This window comes from Apiospora aurea, assembly GCF_038362705.1.
Source record: "Apiospora aurea strain CBS 24483 chromosome Unknown utg000004l_segment0_segment0, whole genome shotgun sequence".
NCBI lineage: Eukaryota > Fungi > Ascomycota > Sordariomycetes > Amphisphaeriales > Apiosporaceae > Apiospora > Apiospora aurea.
In genome coordinates, this window is record NW_027117391.1 from 700,168 (window position 1) to 722,128 (window position 21,961).

Here is a 21,961-nt window from a genome sequence, read left to right on the forward strand (position 1 = left end):
CAGCCCCGTCATTGCGTCACGCACGCCAAGTGTCTTCACCACCACCGCCATATGTGCCAAAAGGAAATCTTCTACAGCTGGGCAGCACAATTGTCCTCGGCCTTCCGGGATTTAGACTCGCCGGAGATAAGTGCCTGTCAGACGGCGGAGTATTCCGACAACCTTGCCTCTAATTGCCCCCTTTTTACAAATGCCAACACCATCACCCGGCCATTACCCGGATAACGATCGAAGACGAACGACCCCACAACATAGGGACATCTCCTGTGCAGACGTGATATGCAGCAGTTCGTATTGTCACCACATCCGGGCCTTCCCGATGTAGCTGCAGCCGCGTTGACATACTAGATTCCCGATGATTTACCGGCATGCATGCCAAGCCGTCCAAGGCAACCCTACCTTCGGAGCCGGTGACGATTTCCTCAACGGTCGAGACTCTCTTTCCAGCTCAGTCAACGGAGCGCAAAACCTGGCTTCTGCAACGGCCTTGGGTATCTGTGCATAAGTCACACTGCGTCTGGCAGTTGACTGGGCGCCTTCCTCGAACCCCTCAAACCAGGTACGACATTCCCCGCGGGGAAGTGGCCCGAAGAAGAACATGTGCATTTTGCCAAGCTGTCAGCGTACCTTCCAGATAGTTGCATGCCGATGCAGATCAATTCTAGTGAGGGGAAAGGGGAAGCCTCGTGGAATACAAATACTTCGTCGATGGGGTGTCTTTTTACCCTCTCTGTGACTCTGAATACCATTCACTGTTTCAATGGCTGATCACAGCCGCACCTCTCTCGTCTCTCCCAGCACACCGAAGTAAACCTCAAAACCATGTCTGTATCCCGCTCCTCCCTACTATTGGCACTGGCGGCCTCCTGTGCGCGCGGCTTCGCGATCCCGAAGTCCGTCCACCAGGCCCGCCAGATCGCCGACGTCTCGGACCTGCTACCCGCCTACGACTACGTCTTCGTAGGCGGCGGCACCTCCGCCCTGACCGTGGCGGACCGGATCACCGAGGACCCGGACGCCACCGTCCTCGTCCTCGAAGCCGGCCCCTTCGCCGACCCGGCCGCGTACCTCCCCGTCGCGGGCGGCGGCCCGGTCCTCGGCGGCGGCTCGCCCTCGCAGCCGCTCTTCGAGCTGACCTCGGCGCCCCAGCAGGGCCTGGGCGGCCAGACCTATCCCGTCGTCCTCGGCAACATGGTCGGCGGCAGCTCCGGGGTCAACAGCATGATGAACCTGCGCGGGTCCGCCGAGGACTACGACCGCTGGGGCCAGCTGTTCGAGGAGGACGCGCTCGGCTGGAACTGGGAGGGGATCCTGCCGTACTTCAAGAAGGCGCTGAACTTCTCGCCGCCGCCCAAGGAGGTGGCGGAGCGGTTCAATATTACTTGGGATGCGTCGTACTGGGGCTCGGAGTCGAGGCTGCATGCGGCTTGGCCAGTGAGTGGCTTTCGGCTTTCATGCGTTTTGTTTCTATTTGTCTGGAGCATGCCAGTTGCACACCAGAATGGATTACTAACAGAGATTACTCGATAGACGTTCCAATACCCAGGTCTAGACCCAATGGTTGCCGCATTTGACGAAATGCCGGGGGTGGAACGGGTAGTTGACAGCGGTGCTGGTGGTGCCGGCGTCTACTGGTTCCCAACGTTGAGTAAGTCTTCCTATGCAATATGTCTCTCGATGGCACTCTCTTCTGCATATATTCTTAGCTGCTAAACGTCAACAATGCAGTGGATCCCGTCAAGCATGAGCGCTCCTTCGCTCTAAACGCGCACTACGAGAACCTCAACCGGCCTAACTACCACATCATGGCGGAAGCGACTGTTCGCAGAATCATCCTTGAGGGCACGACTGCCAAAGCCGTCGAGTTCCAGACTCGGAACAGCACGGAACTATTCACAGTCGAGGCAAGCAAGGAGGTCATCATGGCCGCCGGCGCCATCCATACCCCCCAAGATCCTGCAGGTAAGCGGCATCGGGCCCAAGAAGGTGCTTGAAGCGGCGGGCATCGAGACCATCGTGGACCTCCCGGGCGTAGGCCAGAACTTCCAGGACCATGTCGGTATTGTGACGAACATCACATGTAAGTATCACCCGAACGAGCCGTGGCGCGAGCATAAGCGTCGCCTTTGTTGCTTTGATGTCTGACACCGCACGGTACAGTTAAGGGACTACTTGACATTCACCCGAACGGATTCGACATTTTGAACAACGCTACATTCCGCGAGTGGGCAAAAGAGTCTTGGGAGACTGACAGATCAGGTTCGTCCAACAACCCCTGAAAGCCAATTACACCTTGCCGGAACTAACCGGGACCCATCTCCACTTTAGGCCCCTATTCCCTAGCCATCGAGAACGTAGCAGCCTGGCTACCCTTGACTGCCTTCGCGCCGTCTTCTTACGAGTCCTGGGCTACCGAACTCGAGACTCAAAATCACGCATCCCTTCTGCCAGAAGATACGCACCCAACCATTGTCGCGGGCTACGCAGCCCAGATGCAAGGCCTAGCCGCCGCGATGCGTTCTAAAGACACCGTCTTCGCCCGCTTCAAAATCAACGGTACCCTTGGCCCGACGAACCCGATCCTCAACCAGCCCTTCAGCCGGGGTAGCGTCAACATCGACCCCGCGGACCCCTTCGGTAAGCAGCCCGTCGTCGACTACCGCACCCTCAGCAACCCGGTCGAGCTCAAAGTGCTCGTCGAGATGGTGAAATGGGTCCGCCGGTACAGCTTTGAGACCTCGCTGAAGGACCTGGGCCCCGTCGACGCCGCGCCGGGCCCCGACGTCGTCTCCGACGAGGAGATTGCGGACTACCTCGTCCGCGGGGGCGGGATCTACCCGAGCGACTACCACCCCGCGGGCACGACGGCGATGATGCCGCTGGAGCTGGGGGGCGTGGTGGATCAGACTTTAAGGGTGTACGGGGTCAAGAATCTGCGAGTGATTGATACAGGCATCATGCCGAATCTGCCGGGGGCGAATACTTGTCAGCCAACGTATGGCATGGCAGAGAAGGTATGCTTTTCTTTTTCCTCACGTTTTGACTTGGTCCGATGCTGACTGATATATGTCCAGGCTGCCGATATAATCAAGTCGAATGTATAAGGAAGGTGGCATGTCGGAGGAGCCCGGCCATGAATATCAACATTTTGCGCGGTCGTGCCATTTGTGTGATAGGTCAGTTTCGCATTTGAGCTGGTCATGGCGATAGACGTGCAAAAGAGGAAAGTGTGTTTGGTTTATGAGCGTGTCTCGCCGCGATTGTCTTAAGTGCGACACTGTCTTCCGGTAGCATGATATGGTGCCGGCATTGTGGCCAGAGATGTTACTGGTCAATATTGCTATCCAAGCTATGCGTTGTTACAGAAGAAGAAATGTTTGTAATAACACGAGGAGGTATTGACCTACAATGTTGACCAATGAAGCGCACTACAGGAACTGAGCTGAGCAGTAAAAACTGAGATGTCGAAAGTCCATGGGCCGACCGAGGAGTTTGCAACGTGCTTCGAATCGACCTCCTCCTCTCCCTGAACCCTCGATGGCATGTTCATGCGCGTCTTTCGTTTCGGCGCCGATGGTTAGCAAAACCCGAGCTGTAGCAAACCCCGATGTCGACATCCCCGACAGCGCTTTTTCCTTCTTTTTCTTTTCTTTGTTCTTTTGCTTTTAGACTCATACCGGGAGGCCAGCAGACGCGCCACAATTGGTTACATCCAGCAAAACAATCCGCTTGTGCGCCCCGGTTCTTCATAACCAGGGGAAATGGATTTTGCTTGCTTCTGATAGTACCACAGGCACAGCTAGATACACGCACCACTTCCGTTATCTGCTATGGCTCTATTTTGACTAGAACCCTATTGGCGGATCTTTGGTTTCGAGACTCACTCACTCTTGTTAGTCCGAGGAACCGGTCTCCGGGCCTATGGAGCAATCTTCGCAGGTCTCGTAAAAGGAGCTTCACCGTACCAACAAAAAGGATGAAATGACGTATCATTGCCACCAGTAGACCTACCGTATCCGTGTTCTCGATATTCCCAAGCTGAGTCGCCGCCAAGTCAATCATTACCCAACCGCTGTTTACTCCAGGATGCAATTGATGCCGAGGTGCTGACCCCGGACTATGACGATGCGGCAAAGGCGGGAAATCCGGGCCTTGCGTTCAGAATCTTATTTCGTTAGGCGGTTTGGGCCGATGCACCACCTCGTCATTTGCCAGAATATGGGACGCGCTCTGTTGCTCTAATAGGTCCGCACGTCTGATGGAAGAAGATTTCAAAATGCCGACTGAACCGTGACTATTCCCTATTCTCCTTCCACAACGCCGGCTCTTTAGCACCATTTTCACGGCACTTTCATAATGCATGACACCCGATCCAAGCCATTTAATGCCCGGGCTACGTAGTCATCCTGATCCCGAGATCTACAGTGCTTGCGGTTTTAAGCAGGACCGACTGTTACGCATTCGGATCTAAATTCGACTCACTGAGTACCAGGAGCGGCGTTTAGTCCAACGTCAAATCCGATTCTTCTTCCTCCGGCATTCGCTACCAGTACAACTGGGTCACCGTGGGCGTGACCACGAATGTAGCGAACCGCGTTCTGTCAAGCCACGGTCTGGCTTACAATTTCCCGAACACCCCCACTGGTGGCACCGTCCAGACGACCTTGACGGAGAGGCTAATTGACGGCGTGAAGAACTTTATGTATCTGGCACATCATGCACCACTGGGCGCTATGGATAATGGTGAAGCTGTGACCTTGTGTTTTCCAAGATAGGCATGCCATGGAATGTCTTCGGCTTCCTTTTCCACGTTAGAATGATTCTTGTTGAATATGGAAGAAGACGAGATAAAGTGGTAAGAACCTTGACTCAATACGTACGATAGCCCAATGACAGCCTGAGCCTTGAACGGGCCTTGCTATACAACCCTGCCCTCTCTTTAGCTGTCGACCGTCGATCTGATATTCCGGCTCCGTTGCCGACTATCACCGACTCTCTCCAATAGATCACGGCGAAGGGTCCACCAGCGACGGAAACGTCTTCTCGTTCCAAACTGATTACAATACGAGATAATCGCTTACAGCGTCATGCTCATGATCCCCCTGGTGAACCGTCAGTCAGACCCGGACAAATCTGAGAACGGCACGGAAATTGACAGACGAAGGAGTTTCTTCAGCTTCGTCTAGAAGTGCTGCGATGGCAGACAGATCTTCTTTTCAGATGGCATTTTTCTTGGGAGCTCCTTGGGCACCAACGACAGTTGTAGGAACGGCGGCTGGATTTGCAATAGTTCTTGCGTGAAAAGAGGGCCTAGTCCGGTCTTCGTCCGAATTGTCAAACGACGGAACCGGTGGTAGATCTCACAACCGTGAAGAAGATGCCGCCGTCGAAGATCTGGGACTTGGTATGCGTGGCAAGTGCGGTTCCGGTGCGTCGGAAGCATTCTAGAAATTATTGGCGACTGAGCACTCGCCTCCCTTTCTCAACCCTCTTTGGACAGCCGAGCCGCGGAGATCGAGCGGTTGGGGGTCCAAGATCTGACAATTTCTAATAGGCAAGTCATGAGTGGCCGGAAGAAGGGACGAAGATGAGGCTTGGCCCGGTGCGCCCTGCAGACCCAGCTCGACCGATCGATACTTTCCATCTGATGTTTTTGCTTGATGCTTTGCGTGACCCCGATCTGATGCCCCCGCGGCATGCCCGATTCCCAGTCGAGGGTCTAGTGGCGACTTGGCGTAATCGATGCCCCCTGTTGCCATCATTCATTCCCCCCATCTTCTTCCCCCTTCCCCACGGTCTCTCGACGGTTTCTACGTTGCCGTTTGACATCCGATAGGTGAGAGCTACAGGCACCGAAGGTTTTACCCATGAGCTGATCCGCCGATCACACACGCCAACGTGTATCGCTGACGCTGCTGATAGTTATCACCCAAACCATCAATTCCGCCGGTGAATGGGCTACTATTGCTTCCAGGCATTGCCATATATCAGATTTTGTCTACTCACATGCTTCTACACGTAGACTGGTGATGTATAGCGTAGTATAGAATAAAGGCCTGTTGCTCTATTAAGGGAAGCTCTCTATATCTCAAACCGTTGATTGCTTTTTCTAGCTAAAACACAGATTGATATATACATTCGGGAGGCGGCTGGCAATGAGTAGCCCCTGGCAGGGCGGATAAGGTTGGGATACGCTCACCTTATATCCCCTAATGACTAATACTAGTGCGACGCGGGACAGGGATGGTGCCAACAGCTTGGCAGATCCAAAGCAGGCATTGGCAATTCAGTCGGGACAGTGCGTGTGGCAGCCCTCTATCTCATTTACTATACGCCACGCACACGGACACCACAACATGGTTCGGCCCATGTATCCCGGAAAGACAAATCCTGTGACATCAACCAAGAGGCCCAAGATTCTTAGCTTGCTTCATCCCGTAGGCCATGACGGCCCTGGCATTTCGTATCGAGGCAAGGCAATACTCTCGAGTCTCGGCGGCATCGCCCCCTTGGGAAGCTCAGAAACGCTTAATCATACAAACTTTCCAGCTCTAGAATCCGGGTAGGCGTGGCGATGCATGCCCAGCACAAAACAACGTCTGACCTTTCTCTTGCATGGTACCGGTCTCAAAAGGGGACAGCTTAAGGTTGTCTCCTCCCCCAAGAATATATACATAGTCGCTGTCTTGTCGTCTGTTTGTGAGAAATGGGGGGACACAGAAAATATGAGGATATACGTAGTCCAATTATCGTCCACGTTCTTTCTTTTCAACTGATGATTGCGCACTGAGCCACTCTCTTCCTCTACTAACCCAAACTAACCTCTTGACTCTTCACGATGGTTTTCTCATCCTCCTCCCCAATCGAGTCTCAAAACGAATCCCCTTACCTGCGTGGCCGTGATAGCTCCGAAGATATCGGAAGCAGCGCTTACCCGCGAGCTGGCCGTCGCCGCACGCGGACGCAGGACAGATATCCCGATGATATAGAGGACGACATTGGCCCGCCACAGATCAACACGTCGTCGCCTACCGGCAGGGTAAGCCGCGACTGGCAGCGGCAGACGCCGGTGAGCTCGACCGCCAAGTCGCCAGCGCATCAGCTCCCTCCCCTTTTCCAGACCCATGGACGCGGCCGCCATGGAGGCAGCGGTGGCTCGCAAGCGGACATGGAGATATCGGACGTGAACGACAGCCACAACGCCAGAAACCCCTTTGTTGATCCAGATGTACCGCCAGAGCCCGTGTATGGGGGCCGGAGCCGGCGCGAGAGCGGGTATGCCGCAGACCTGCCTCAAGAGCAGAGAAGGGCGCGTTCCCAGTCCCGCAACCGGAGACACTCGAGATCCATCACTCCCAACGGGTCGTCCCGCGGCCCGCCTCGCTACAGCCACAGCCGCACGCCCTCGCGCGCGCGACACCTCCGACGTCTCGACGAGGAGTACGACGAGGCCTACGAACAGCAGATCGGCGCGGCTCCACGGACGCCCCGGACCGTCCGCGGCTCCATCCGCTGCGGCGAGGCGTTCCCGCCCCTGCCTGAGAACCGGCTGACGATGGGCCCCGCGGAGGAGGACCTCGAGGACCCGCGAGTCCGAGTCTTGCTCGAGGCGCTGCGGATCACGCAGACGCAGGCAGCGGTGGCGCCGCCGCCGCCGGCGCTCCAGACGGCTCGGAGTTCGATCCACCCCAACGATCTGCGGGATCTGCCGCGTGACGTGCCGCGTGACAATAGCCATGCGGAGCGGGGGATCAGCCCGGACGAGAAGGCTAACGACGATAGCACTTGGTATACCAACACGGATGAGATGGATGAAAAGTCCGAGCCGCTTGACAAGAACCTGGTAAGTTTATACCACCCCACCACGGCTCTCCATCTGCATGATCATTGGACAAAGCACATAACTGACACGCTATGCGACACCCAGGTCGACTGGGACGGCCCCGACGACCCGGCCTGCCCGAGCAACTGGCCGATGATGAAGAAGTACAAGACCTCGCTCATCCTGTCCCTGTTCAGCTTCATCGCGCCCTTCTCGGCCACCATGGTCGGGCCCGCCATCTACGTCATCGGCGCCGAGCTCAACATCGCGCCTGGCACCGACCAGCGCCTCATCATGGGCATGCAGGTCCTCGCGGCGGGTATCGGCCCGGCCTTCATCGCGCCGCTGCTCGAGTACTTTGGCCGCGCCCCCGTTATTCGTTATGCGCACATCTGGCACATGCTCTGGAACACGGCGTGCGGGTTTGCCACGTCGGGGCCACAGCTGTTGGCGTTCCGGTTCATTGGGGGTTGGGGGCTAGTGCTCCTCAGATTGTAAGTCTCATCCCTTCTTCTCCTCCAATCACACCCACCTCTGCTTCTTCACTGGTCTGACTAACGCACACCTTAGATCGCCCCCGGTCTCACCGCCGACGTCTACCCGGCCCCCATGGGCGGCCGCGGCGACGCCGTGCACGCCTACCTGCCCAACCTGGGCAGCGCCGTCGCGCCCATCTTCGGCGCCGCCATCGCCGAGTACAGCGACTGGCGGTGGATCTTCTGGGGCACGTCCATCTTCAGCGTCATCGCCATCATCCTCGCGTTCGCCTTCCTGGAGGAGACGCTGCACCCGTTCCTGCTCAAGCAGAAGTGCGACCGCCTCAAGGCGTCCACCGGCAACCAGAACCTGCACACGCCCTACCAGCAGCCCGGCCAGACGCACAAGGAGTGGATGATGAAGAAGATCGCGCTGCCGTACATCATGCTCATCTGCCACCCGACCGTCCAGCTCGCGTTCGGGTACAGGGCGTACCTGTTCGGCATCATGTACATGTTGTAAGTTCCTATTCTCTCATTGCTATGCTCCGCCTAGAGATGACGATGAAGCTGACTCATGCCCATGTAGCATCGGTTCGTTTGACAAGAACTTTGTAACCTTTTACAACTTTGACAAGATCGGCGCCTCTCTGAACATCCTCGCACTCGGCGCCGGCTTCATCCTCGGATTGCACATCAGTCGCTATGCCATAGACGGGGTACGTACTATTTCTCAGCCTGCTAATATGCACACACTTATGCTAACCGTATACCGTGCGACACAGTGGTCCGCGTACTTCCGCAAGAAGCACAACACCACCGGCCACCGCCCCGAGTGGCGCCTCCCCGTCAACGCCGGCGCCGCCATCCTGATCCCGCCGGCCCTGATCCTGTACGGCTGGGCCCTGGAGAAGAAGATGCACTACATCATGCCGGACCTGGCCGCCTTCTTTCTCGCCATCGGGCTGATCCTGGGCTTCTTCAGCCTGCAGCCCTACGTGACCGAGTCGTACGGGCTCGAGTACGCCTCCAGCGCGCACGCTGCGGGCACCTTCATGCAGCACTTGGCCGAGTTCGCGTTCCCGCTCTTTGGGCCGCCCATCTTCTCGGACCTCGGGCAGGGGTGGGGGAATACCCTCATCGCGGTGGTCACGCTGTCCATTGCGATCTTCATGCCGTTGGTGCTGTGGCACTTCGGCCCGGCGCTGAGACGCATGAGCAGTCGCGGGTTACCGGTGCAGTCGTCTGCTCGCAGGTAAAACCAAAAGCTAAGAAGAGCAGGGAAGGGGAGAGGGCGACATGGAGGCTGCGAGCGGCAAGCATGGTGTGTTGCGCTTCCCACTCGACCTCCGATGTCACAGCATCTGGGCCCCAACGGTGCGGTCATCCGCGCTGGCGCCGGGATACCCAAAAAAGGCTACTGTCTTTATGTTTTGTCGACGATATATGATATTATTCAAAGCGAGCTTCTATTTTGTATATCTGTTTTTTTCACCGTGTTCTTATACCACCTATCTATCGGTCACTCATTTTACCTTCTTCTGCCAACGCAAACGACATGGTACTTTTACAACAATATCTCTCTTATAACCAACAACAACACATGAGGACACATAGAAAATATATCTTATTACATCCTACCACTGCTATTCTTCGTGACTGTTCACTTGAAATTGGGTGATTCTAGCATCAGGTCCTGCTCTGTCAACTCTACTCTACCAAGCGGGATCGACACCTGCGTGACTGCGTACTGTCCTGGACATGCGGAGTTTGTTCCTCTCCGACTTTTATTTGATATGTCTTTGAGTCATGCGTCCCGGTCGATTGAGTTTCGTGAAAAGGCATTCATGTGATATATAGTGTACCTTGGTATATAATCATCAAGTCTACTAGGTGACCCCTTGCTGTAATCAGTAGATGGGGGTGTGGGGAGAGGGAACACCCGGATTCGCAGCAGGGAGCAACCCCTAGGTCTGGGGGTAGCCTTGGGGAAAGTTCGTATGCACACTCTTTCTCTTCATTGGCCAAGCGTCTAGGCAATGCAATCAAATACGGACTGAGACAGCGCCAAGAACAGTATACTGGACCGATCGGGAAGAGGCGATATCTATTTCCGGAATGCGGTCTACCCACGTTAGGACACGGGTAGTTGTGGCCCCAGACGTCAGGCGCGGGTGCACTAGGAAGACCCAGCTGGCAAACGCATGTATTGGCGTTGATGTAGTAAGTACAACAGGTTGATAGCATTTTCCCAAAAGGCTTATTTCTGCCAATTAAGTTGGCACCGGCCGTTTTCACGGGTGACAAGATGCCGGCGAGGCTCCCCTCGATGGCAGTGTGTCCAGGTCCATGTTTGCTACTCTTGACTTCCAACCAATTCCAGATTAAGCAGCCAGCGAAACCAAAACGCTAATGATATTGTGCAAGTTGCCAATAAATGTGATGAGCTTAGTGAAGACGGTTGACAGATATTTGTATTGTCTATAGATAATGTCGTAGTGTCGTCATATTGCGGTCGGCGTTCTACCCCCGTCAGGGTCTGTATTTGAGGTGTCGGCACCAGTCACTGGTGAACTGCTGATCTAATATACATACTATCGACCAGGAGAAATAGATGAAGCAGCTGATGTTCCATTTAGCGTGTAGATTGAACGTTTATTTAGACTACAACCGATAATGGACGGGTGGAGTGTGATCCGCACTTTTCCCCATGGAGTGCAGATATTCAATCTGAGACAAGACGTGGCCCTTGCTGGGCTGTCCGGGATGTATGCATTCGACGTACAGTGTGCTTTCGAAAGCTGAAAATAAGTCTATGAGAGTTCTCAAAGGCGGCAGAATCATGACCATCGGTGCTGCTAGCCCCTATTCACTTGCGAGGGACGGTAGTCCTAGACCATCGGCTAAAGTAACCGACAAGTTGGACTCGTAATCTAATCGCGCCTCGTGTCCCCTGTCCCATGTCCCTGGCCGCCGGCTCTCGCTAAATACCATCGTCGAAACGCTGCCAGCTGAGGGCCCCCACCGGCGGCAGGTTTTGGCCAGCGCTAGCCAATGAAGGGGGCGTACGCGCCGTCTCCATTGCAGCACCTGCCAGGTGGATCGATCGCAAATTTGCACCAGTCCAGGCCAAACGGAACGCTTCGCTGCCCAATTGCCCAATTGGAACCCGCCAGGAGTTTCCCCCGTACGACTGCCTGACCTACATCAAAAGCAATCAATCTACTTGCCGTCGTCGTTGGACCTCTCGCCTACTGCACCTTTAACCCAGCCGCTTGTCACGTTGTCCCTGTATTGAACCACCCTTCAATAAGCGTCATACCCTCACGCGACGACAATGCGATCGTAAAAAGCGACGGCCGGGCTTGGCATCGTGTTGCGTACCAATCGCAAGGCTCAGGCGGTCAGCCGTACCGAGGCGTGTGGAGGCAGGGTGTTGCCCAGCACATCGGGGTCATCGAAAACGGGCAACAATAACCATCTCTCTGCCGCCCTATATACGACAGACAGCCTTGCCGGGACGGGATACACCATCGGCGGGACGCATCAATCAACAAGCAACGCCGAGAAGATCTCCAGGATTGCTGCAGGAAGAGTTCCACACACGCGGTTGCACCCCTCTTTTTCGCGGTCTTGGCCTCTCCACCAGCATAACTGCCGGGCGTGCCGGGCTGGAGACGCTGCAGACACTGCATCCACCACCCGATGGATATGAGCGAACGACCGCCGCCGCCTGATATCAGCCAGATCAGTGGTTGGCGATCCATCATCACTCTCGTCGTCTTTGTCATTACCAGCAAGTGGTCCCTCCTCTTCCTTCCCAACACAACTTGAGCGCAAGTTTCAGCCTAACTAACACTTCGGACCAGATGTCATCGTGAGCTTTCCGTTCCACATCCCTATACCCGTACCGCGGATACTATGGGAGGGCTTCCTGAGCGTATTGAGCAAGCTGCGGCTTATCCCGCCCCGCGATCATGCCGAGTGGTCGAAGGATGAGGCACGGGGGCACTGGACGACGTTGCATCTCTCCATCAGCACCATTACGGCGCCTGTGTATGCTTGCCTGTTTCTACTAGCCATTCTGGCGATCGGCCGGACAGAGGTATATGACGGTCAGTATTGCCAAACTCCGACGATACATGCGTGCCAGCCAGGCTGACACCCTTGTACAGGTACCATTGGTTCGGACAACATTGAGCCCTACGATGTCATGATCTTCTTCATCACACTGGCGTACATTGCCATCTCGATCGATGCTTCGGGCAAGTAAATTGTCTTCTCATCCGAAAACGACAACTTGCTAACTCTTCCGCTATAGGTCTGCTGAAGTTCCTGGCGTTCAAGGTGCTCCAGAAGGGTGGAGCGAAAGGCCACCGGCTTTTCTTGTACCTCTACTGCTTCTTCTTCGCTTTAGGCACTGCGATTGGGAATGACCCCATCGTCCTATCCGGTAAGTTGAACTCCGTGACCCTATTGCCGCTTTTTGGTTCTCAGTCATGATTTACTCACTGACCCCACCGTCAGGCACTGCCTTCCTCGCGTACATGATCCGCGCCTCCAGCAATATCGCCTCCGCGCGTGCTTGGGTATTCTCCCAGTTCGCCATCGCCAATATCAGCTCCGCCATCCTAGTCTCATCGAACCCGACGAACCTAGTCCTGGCCGGCGCCTTCCAGATCAAGTTCATCGACTACACGGCCAACATCATCGTCCCCGTCCTCTTCACCGCGGCCCTGCTGTTCCCCTGTCTCTTGTACCTCGTGTTCCGCGATGAGAAGCTCGTGCCCCACGTCATCGACATGCACACCCTGCCCGACGCCGAAAAGGAGATGGCGCCCGTCAACCCCAACATCCCGCACGCAGGCGCGGGCGAGGACCGCAGCCCGGGCATCGGCGAGATCCTGAACCCCTATCTCGACCGTCGGCACGCCGCGATCAGTGTCGGCATCATGGCGGCCACGCTGATTTCCGTCTTGGTCATCAATGCCGTCACGGCTAGTGGTGGTGGTAAGCCGACCCCCGTCATGTACGTCACCGCGCCCGCCGCCGTGCTCTGCTTCAGCGCCGACTTGTTCTTCGGGTGGCGCCATCAGCACGCGACGCGCGCCGTCGCCGAAAAGGGCCGTCTCGCGGAGGAGCGCGCTGCTATCGAGCAGGAGCTCCGGGGACCGACGGCGTCGTCATCTGTTGACGCCGCTGCCGCCGACACGGCCGCGGTAACGACCAACTCGTCCTCAGACACCGGGGGCAGCCCGCCCGGGGCTCATGGAGCTGGCGACCTGCCCGAGAAGCCGCCGCGAGGAATGACAGACGAAGCGCTCGCAGCGGCCGTGACGCGCGAGCTCGAGGAGCGCAAGAAGCGCGAGGCCGAGAAACCGGCGAACCTGGTCTCGCTGACGCGCCGCGCTTATACCTGGTGGCGTGAGACGTTCCCCGCGGCGTCCATTGTCATGTCCCGGTTGCCCTTCGAGCTGGTCCCGTTCGCCTTCGCCATGTTCGTCCTGGTTCAGGGGCTGGTGACTAGAGGGTGGGTGCCGGTGTTTGCGTACGGGTGGGATGCGTGGATCAAGCGGACAGGGGTCGTGGGGGCAGTTGGCGGGATGGGGTTCTTGGGTGTGGTTTTGAGCAACGTAGGTCGCCTTCTCTTTTCTTTCTCCTTCCCCTTTTCATATTTACGACCTCCTTATCTTCCGATATCTCACTTGATGGATGAGCTAATGCTAACATAACATCACAGTTCACTGGCACCAACATCGGCACCACCATCCTGCTCTGCCGCATCATGCAGGCCTGGCAGCAGATCCTGGCGAGCGGGGGCCGGGACACGACTGACCGGACCTTCTGGGGTGCGGTCTACGGCATGGCTCTCGGGGTCAACTACGGCGCCTTCAGTTCAGCGCTCTGTGCCTCGCTCGCTGGCCTACTCTGGCGCGATATCTTGCTGTCCAAGGGCGTCATCGTCCACCGCCTCGAGTTCCTCCGCGTCAACGCGCCCATCATCGCCATCGCTACGGCTGTGGGCTGTGCTATCCTTGTTGGGGAGGTGTATATCATGCGGAAGGATACGCCTTTCATCATGTTATCTCAAGAGTAGTTGGTGAGAGCATTCAGGGGCTGACTACATGCCTCATGGGCTTCCGGTGGGTGGGCCGCGAAATCGTGGTGACGGGTGAGCGGGCAAGCGCCCTGCTGTAATAGTGATTTTATAAGCGGAAATGAAGACGACTAGATTTGTGGGTAATGCATATAGATAATAGATAGTATATAGACGTGGGCATTTGGGTAATAGATTGAACATAGCATTGGTTTTGACGAAAGCTTCGAGGGAGCCGGCGAACTTACGACCCCCTTTCCTGTATCTGACATCTCGATGCCAGCTGATCATAGTACATCTCTGCTCACTGGAATTTAATTCTTGATGTGCTTTCGTCAAGTAGACTTCGGCGTCTCCCGCCCTTCGTACACTCCATTGACAGGTCTCCACATGAGCCAGAACGTAAAGGGCCCGACCTTTTCCTCCATCCTCTTCCACTCCTCGTCGGGCTCGTCACTCACCGGGATGTTTACATTCTCCTCGATGTAGCGGAACCCATTGGCCTCGTACAATAGCCTTCCGTACGGGGGTGGAGTCCAGGAAGAAGTCGAAGCCCATCGCGTCGGCCTTGTTCATGCCCCAGTCCATGAACAGCTGCCCGACGCCCTGGAGGCGGTAGTCGGGGTGGGTGAAGATGATGAACAGATCTGCCCCAGCGTTAGTACCTGCTATACATATGTTTATCTGTCCAAGTAGCTAGTAAGGGGTTTGGTTCTTACAGAGGTGCGGCTTCGGCGCCGCACGCGCCCGAGGCCGAACATGGTTCTCCAACGCCTTCTCCACGAACCGCCGCGCCCCGCCCGCGGGGGAACCAGCTCACCTCGACCTGCGCCGGGTCGGCAAAGGGGTTCTCCTCGTGGATGTTCCAGAGGGCGCCGCCTGCGATGCGGCCCGTCTCGGTGTCGACGACTTTCTGCCAGGACATGGACTTATCGTGTTCCAGCCAGAGCTTGAGACGGGCGGCGGCTTCGGCGATGGCCTCTTCGCGGGCATTTTGGGGGTTGTTGGTGGTGGTGTTGTGGATGGGGAAGAAGATGTGGAAGAAGGGCTGGGGTAATACTTCGTAGGATTCGAAGAGACGGCGGGCTAGAGAGGGGAAGTCGGCCTCGCGGTCGACGGGTTGGAGGTCTAGAGGCATGGTTAGTGGTATGGTCGGGAAGTCTATTGTCCCAGGTGACGGAGGTGCCTCGCGGAGAAATTGAGACCACCTCCCTGGGGACGTAGCATTGTTTGTGGGGTTATTTATTCGTCTCAGGCGGTCAGGTCGAGGGACCAACAGCATGTCATCGGGTCTCATGGTAAGGGGCAGTGTGGTGTTGGAGTAACTTTGTCATGGACCCCTTGCGTCGGACTTAAACATGCTTGCGCTTTCACTTTCGCACCAGGCTTCCAGATTTATCTCTGACCTGACAGTGAATAGCCAGCCGATTGACACTAACCACCCTTTTCCACAAGAGGTCCATTTGACGCAGTGTTAAGACATCAGGTACCAGTGTTCGAGTGACTTCGCATGAAATCAAGACCAAATCAATCAAAGAAATATGGCCACGGCCCCCAAGGCTGGCATGATTGCCGTAAAACCCGACCCCACGCAATAATATATCCGACAGAGTGCTGATGGTATTATGCTCGATTAGGTATATTGCTGGCTCTTCGGTCCTGTCATATGGGATACTGTCAATCTCATCGGCACCAGACAATCCATCAAGAAAGACATCGTAGACGAGGAGAGTCGGTGGGCCTTTGGCCAGATTCTGCCAGTTCTGGTATTACTGGGACCTCTTATCACTATATGCAGTGCCATCGCCTCCGACGTTTACAAATGCTGGCATTGGACACCTACTGCAACACATCGGACATGGGATACGATAACCTTAGACAGTGTCAGCATTCGTACCCAGGCCGTTCGAGACGATGCCATGCATCGCCCTTGCTGGCTTCACCGCCGCTCTTCTGGCATCTGATTTCGACCTATACGATAATATGAGCCCTGGAGTCAACATGTTCGAGTTGTGGATCTCCGGCGTCGGCCTTGTCTTCATATTCTTTGTGCAGTATCGTATATTGCAGCATCTGCTTCCCAGTCGGCCTCTTCATTCGGGAGGATCGCGACGGACAACTTACTACTATTTGGTACGACGGATCGACGCTACGTCCTCCCTTTTATCGACGGCCTTACGTGTTTTCATTTCTAAAGCTTGGCCTCGTTACTGTCTCATATCTTGTGTGGTGCGCAATCGCCCAATTTAGGAGACACGGAGCAGCCCAATCTCAGCGTCCGAGGGTGTAGGTCAGACTTGTGCACTTCAAGGCATATACCATATCGTTTTCTTCAGTTTCAGGCCGCGAAAACCTCGAGGTCAGCCGCGTAACCTTCAATTGGGCAGTCGTTCCATTCACGGCGGTCGTTTGGTCCAGTCTCCTGTATCACGCACCATGAAGACGTAATACATATCTAGAGCCGACCATTGAATTGTGCAAAGTCTAGTCCCAGGCACGGATGCAAGGTGTCAACACAGTGGGGTATTACTTGAATGGGATTCAGGGATTCAGGGGGAATGCAGGGGATACATCACTGAGCTTACGCCCCCGCCATGGCCAGCTGATAACGTGCAGCCGCCCCGTTCGTGGAGGATTGGTTAATGGCAGGGGTCAGGGGTCAGGGGTCAGGGGTCAGGGGCCTTGCAGCCAGTGAGGGAACTCGGCTCGGGCCTATTGAGGGGTGTACATTTATTTACCTTTTCGAAACACCTTGCTTAGCAGGTACGACAGTCAAGGCTCACAATCACGAGGGTGCCTTTTTGAAGAAGGCTGTGGACTGGTATGTTCTATTTTTAGAACGACCCCCAGTTCGCGCAATGCGCTGCAAGAATGATTGACTGATTGGTTCGTGGCCTCGCCCTCAGCCCACCAAAGGAAGCAAGCTGACATGGCAGATGCACATCCCACTTTACCTGGCTGTGAATAGGGCGATGCAGCTGCTGCTTACCTTTTACAATGTGCAAAGTCCAAGTCGGATACTCCTCAGAGCCTTCGCCTTTGCAGATATCATGCCATCTTTTTCTTCGCCAGTGCTGTTTTCCGGCTGCTGTTCCTACCAGCAATCACCATGCGCGACTTACGCCCGGTCAGTCAGTACACCAGCAATCCCAACGAAAGATCGAACCAGAGCTCTGTTCTATACAGCTCGGTCTCCTCAGTCCATAGCCACGACGCAGAAGCTACTTCCAATGACGACGGTCAAGTGCCAAACGACACTGTAGAATCTGGCCATGGGCAAAACAGGTACGGGCCCGTTCAAAACAGACCCGATGATTTGGATTCACTGCAAGAGATTCCCTTCGACTGGGAAGAGCAGGAAGATGCCACACAAAATCAAAGCAACGAACCACCGGGTAGTCTTGGCCGCCTGCCCAAGTCTTGGCAGCCGCTCTGGCTTCGCCGACACATCTTGATCAGTATGGCGATGTCCTTAATTACAATGGCAGCGGCTATCCTGGCACTATATATCATATCAGCTAGAAACCAGGGGCTCGGATCGACCTCTTCCACTGACGGTATCGTCTATTTATGGAAGTACCTGCCTACAACTGGTGAGCTCGGCAGCCCTGTGCACATTGCCCACGTCAATGGTTTGATAGGTCTAACATGTTATTTTATAATAGTCATTGTAGTTCTAATGGCCGTGTGGCACGGTATTGACTTCTCTACTCGATTGCTTCAGCCGTGGGCTAATCTTCAAAGTGGGCCAAAGACAGCGGATAGTACTTTGCTCTTGGACTTATTGACGCCAATTCTACCGGTTATGGTCTGGACGGCATCAAAGGTCAAGGCATGGCCTTCTCTTTTGGCCATCACAGCTGTTATTGTGTTAGATATCATCGCAAGTCTCACCTGGATATGCCTTCGGATGAGGGTGCTCATTACTGATACCTCAATAGCGAGTTCTATCTACCGGCCTACTCGAGGTGGACACGGTCTCCTTGACCAAACAGGACTTCCCGCTACTGAAAACGTCCAGATTCGATGCTTCCGGCTGGGACCCCAATACCAATGACAACGTGTCTTCGACAGTCTACTACGGCGTTTGGGCACAGAAGCTCCCTTGGCCCGACTGGACTTTCGAGAATGCCACTCTCGAACCGCTACTCGCCCCCGAGACGGATGGGACACGACGAGCCAAGTCGTATACCGGCACGACCAGAGGTTTCTTTCCTGCCCTTGAATGCGACGAGGCGCGCATAGACGGCGACCCCCGGATGACCAGCCAGTACACCTACACGGCCAACATTACGTTCAATGCTCCTTCTTGTAGCGCTGAACTCAACTTGCCTCTGCTAGACTCGACTCAGGTAGCCCTGTGGAAGGGTATCGGCAAACCTCCTGAGCGAAGCTTCGTGGGCACCTCTCAGTTTGTCACCTGCCCGGACCAGACTCAGAGGTACTTCGCCGCAATCACATTGGTCGACAGTAGCATGAAGCTTCTCCGGTCCAGGTAAGTACCACAAGCCAGGATAATGACCTAACCGTTGCTCTCATGCTCACTGACTCAGCTCTCTGTTTTGCCGGCCGTCGTACTCTGTCCAGAATGTCACAGTCCAGGTGGCCTTACCGGAGAACAAAGCAAGGGTAGAGTGGGATACACTCGCGCCCGAGCCAGCTCAGATGGAAGGCTTGGATCCCATGGACCTGATGTCGTACCTCGTTAACTCCACCAGATTGGCAAACTTGCCATTGGTAAAGCAACCCAACAAGACGGCTGTGAACAATGATCCGTTTATTCGGGCAGCATCTGCATCGCTACTGAGAGGTGACTTGGATACAATCTATCTGGAGTCGTTCCTAGACTCCAAAGTCCTGGCGGATCACCTCCGCAACGCCTTTTCCGGCATGGCGTCTATCGCCGTACACACCAGCATGCTCGGTACAACGCAGGCACTATCACTAGGCACATCAGTTCACGACGAAGCAAGGGTCCGTGTGCCCGCTGGAGCCGCACTTCCCATTTGCGGGTTGTTGTTACTATGCGCGCTGCTCTCGCTCCTTCTATTAGCTCTGCGTCCTCGCGATGTTGTCCCTCGCGACCCTAGAGGCATCGGCGGGATTGGTGTCATCCTGCGAAACAGCCACGAGCTACAGCGAAGATGCGGATCCAGTCTGCCGCTGCTTCAGCGGTCCATGCAGTATGCCCAACTTTCAAGTTACACCTCGTCAGAGGCTCAGCCCAAGTTCTTGGTCAACATTGAGGATCACGTTGGGGGTAAAGAGCACAAAGGGCCTATAAAGGATCCTGACAAGAGTCAGGAAATGTGGCAACCCATCGTGTTTACCATTTGGTGTAGGCCCTTAGCCGTCGCCCTACCACTTCTACTCATTGCCGCTCTTGAGTATATCCAGCGTACATCAGACACATCTAATGGGTTTGTTGTGATCCCCAAAGCCATCTCAGCGCATTACGCCGCCACCATCATCCCTGCGGTCATCATGTGGGCTCTCGGCGCCCTCTTTTCCTCTATGCACTTCAACACGCTACTTCTATCCCCTTACCACGCTATGAAGTCGATAGATGGAGCCACAGCGCGTCGGAGTACCCTAAGCCACAACCTCGGACGCCTGCCTCTGGTCTCCCTCTTTGCCTCTTTACGCGACAGGCACCATGCCGCTTGCTTTTCTGCTCTGGCTACAATCTTAGGCGCTTTCCTGACTATCGTAGTCGCCGGTCTCTACAGCTTCGCCAGTGTCAATGTTGAGAAATCTATTACAGTGCGGCGCACAGATGGCTTTAACGTCAGCTGGTACGGGCTCGAGGATGACGGGGCTGGGCAAGCGCTTAGTTTGATCGTGTGGCAGAACCTCTCCTACCCACGGGGAACTTACGACGATTTAGTGTTTCCCAACTTGGCCCTGAACGAGACTGATACGAGTGCGGCCGAAGACACCGGGAGAATCGCCGTGTCCGTCCCAGCAAGGCGAGCTGTGCTGGAGTGCGATGTACAAAAGCCGGAGGAAGTGAAAGTCGAAATCCGAAAGTCAAGCTTCAGCTCCCCCCATGTATAACATGTACACCAACATCAGCAGTCGCTGTCCGGGAAGCACCGGGAAGCCTATCCGGACGAGCATCTCCTCGACTATTGCTAATGTGACCGGATTCGGCGGGCAGCTGGGCAACGTTTGGGAGACGGCCAGTATCATTACCGGCGGCCCGCTGTACACCTCCAATCACCCCCCACCGAAGAACTCACCGGGTTGTCATTCCTTGATCTTCTACTACGGCTCGTTTCCCTCCGAAATCCCACAAAGCCGCACGTCACGCAACCTGTCCTCAAGCGAAGCCCAAGTGACAACCCTGGCCTGTAAGCAGCTCATCCAAGAAGTGGACGCCAGCTTGTCTTTACAGCTTCTCGCTGGGGGAGCTCCCTCGGTATCGACCCCAGCCGGCCCCCGGTCCCCGATGAAGAAACCGCTCGCTTCGTCAACGCCGGCACGCCCGACGCGTCCAACGTGCAGCAGTACCAAGTCGCCTTCCCCCTCACCAACGGCTTCCGGCCCGTGACCAGCAACGACGCCGTCCTGCGCGACCTCCGGACCCTCCGGGGGCTGGACGGGTTCTTCCAGGCCGTCGTGCTCGCAGATGGCGGCTTAGATCCAGCGAGCCTAGTCGGCGGCGAGAACGCGCCCCGCCTCGTCGAGGCCATGAGCAAGATGTACGGGCGGTATATGGCCCAGGCCATGCACCGCGTCATGCGCTCCTCGGACGCCATGCCGCCCCCTTCCCAGCGGACTCTGCCCGCGGTCGCCGCGCAGGCGCAGACCCGGCTTCGGCAGAACGCGGGGCCCAAGGTCGCGCTCCAGGTGCTCCTGGGTCTCATGTCGGTTTGCGCCGTCGCCGGGTGGCTGGCCATGCGCGACACCAAGTTCCTGCCGCACGAACCGGGGAGTATCGCGGGCGTGGCGGCCCTCGTGGCCGGCAGTGGTCTGTGGGGCGACGCAGGCATTGAGCGCGGCCGCCGGGCTGGCCCTCTGGTGCCGGACGGGGCCGAGTGGATGGATGACGAGGATCTGGTCAAGGCGGGCCGGTGGGATGATGAGGAGGATGGGGTGTTGTTTGGGTTTGGGCCTCGGGCTGATGGGTCGGTTGGGGTCCACGTCTTGCATCGTCGGTATACGGTTGAGATGGAAGGCCAGGGGCAGGGATCCCCGGATGATCAGAGTTATGAAATGGTCCATAATGGCTAGCTCTGGAACTTCGTCCGAGCTAAAGGCATCGCATATGCGTACGACTTTGGACTGAAGACACACGATGTGGAGTGATAAGGGGGGGATAGTGAGTGTATCGGAAAACATCCCACGTAGCAACAACAAGCCTAGAATTTCCTTCAGATCTGTCCTATCAATATTATTCCATTTTCTACATCGGAAAGAACTGTGCCTTAGTTCCTGGCCATGTCGTCGCTGTACGATGCTGTGATTAAACAAGTGCTCAAGCACGTAAGAAACGACTTACAAGCCGCAATCTGACATGTTTCTGTGCAAGCAGTTGGATGTCGGTTGACTCGAAATCAACTG

At 55.7% G+C, this 21,961-nt stretch overlaps 5 protein-coding genes across 5 annotated transcripts; 4 read left to right on the top strand and 1 right to left on the bottom strand.

The window, feature by feature from the left end:
* Positions 1-822: 822 nt before the first annotated feature.
* On the top strand, positions 823-3,104 carry PG986_005039 (GMC oxidoreductase; the record flags this gene model as incomplete). The annotated part of the gene is made up of 7 exons (XM_066841261.1): positions 823-1,434; positions 1,531-1,648; positions 1,729-1,916; positions 1,963-2,080; positions 2,161-2,259; positions 2,344-3,014; positions 3,075-3,104. 7 exons carry the CDS (start codon positions 823-825, stop codon positions 3,102-3,104), a joined length of 1,836 nt encoding a protein of 611 aa, XP_066701123.1.
* Positions 3,105-6,838: 3,734 nt separating this feature from the next.
* On the top strand, positions 6,839-9,557 carry PG986_005040 (uncharacterized protein; the record flags this gene model as incomplete). The annotated part of the gene is made up of 5 exons (XM_066841262.1): positions 6,839-7,843; positions 7,928-8,302; positions 8,393-8,817; positions 8,888-9,017; positions 9,084-9,557. 5 exons carry the CDS (start codon positions 6,839-6,841, stop codon positions 9,555-9,557), a joined length of 2,409 nt encoding a protein of 802 aa, XP_066701124.1.
* Positions 9,558-12,003: 2,446 nt separating this feature from the next.
* On the top strand, positions 12,004-14,395 carry PG986_005041 (uncharacterized protein; the record flags this gene model as incomplete). The annotated part of the gene is made up of 6 exons (XM_066841263.1): positions 12,004-12,094; positions 12,168-12,413; positions 12,474-12,563; positions 12,620-12,751; positions 12,826-13,931; positions 14,039-14,395. 6 exons carry the CDS (start codon positions 12,004-12,006, stop codon positions 14,393-14,395), a joined length of 2,022 nt encoding a protein of 673 aa, XP_066701125.1.
* Positions 14,396-14,730: 335 nt separating this feature from the next.
* On the bottom strand, positions 14,731-15,533 carry PG986_005042 (GNAT family acetyltransferase; the record flags this gene model as incomplete). The annotated part of the gene is made up of 2 exons (XM_066841264.1): positions 14,731-14,962; positions 15,115-15,533. 2 exons carry the CDS (start codon positions 15,531-15,533, stop codon positions 14,731-14,733), a joined length of 651 nt encoding a protein of 216 aa, XP_066701126.1.
* Positions 15,534-15,936: 403 nt separating this feature from the next.
* On the top strand, positions 15,937-21,631 carry PG986_005043 (uncharacterized protein; the record flags this gene model as incomplete). Its single annotated transcript, XM_066841265.1, has 11 exons — positions 15,937-15,969; positions 16,033-16,161; positions 16,274-16,528; positions 17,364-17,853; positions 17,914-18,027; positions 18,070-18,265; positions 18,337-18,363; positions 18,417-18,890; positions 18,949-20,424; positions 20,474-20,748; positions 20,793-21,631. 11 exons carry the CDS (start codon positions 15,937-15,939, stop codon positions 21,629-21,631), a joined length of 4,308 nt encoding a protein of 1,435 aa, XP_066701127.1.
* Positions 21,632-21,961: the final 330 nt, after the last annotated feature.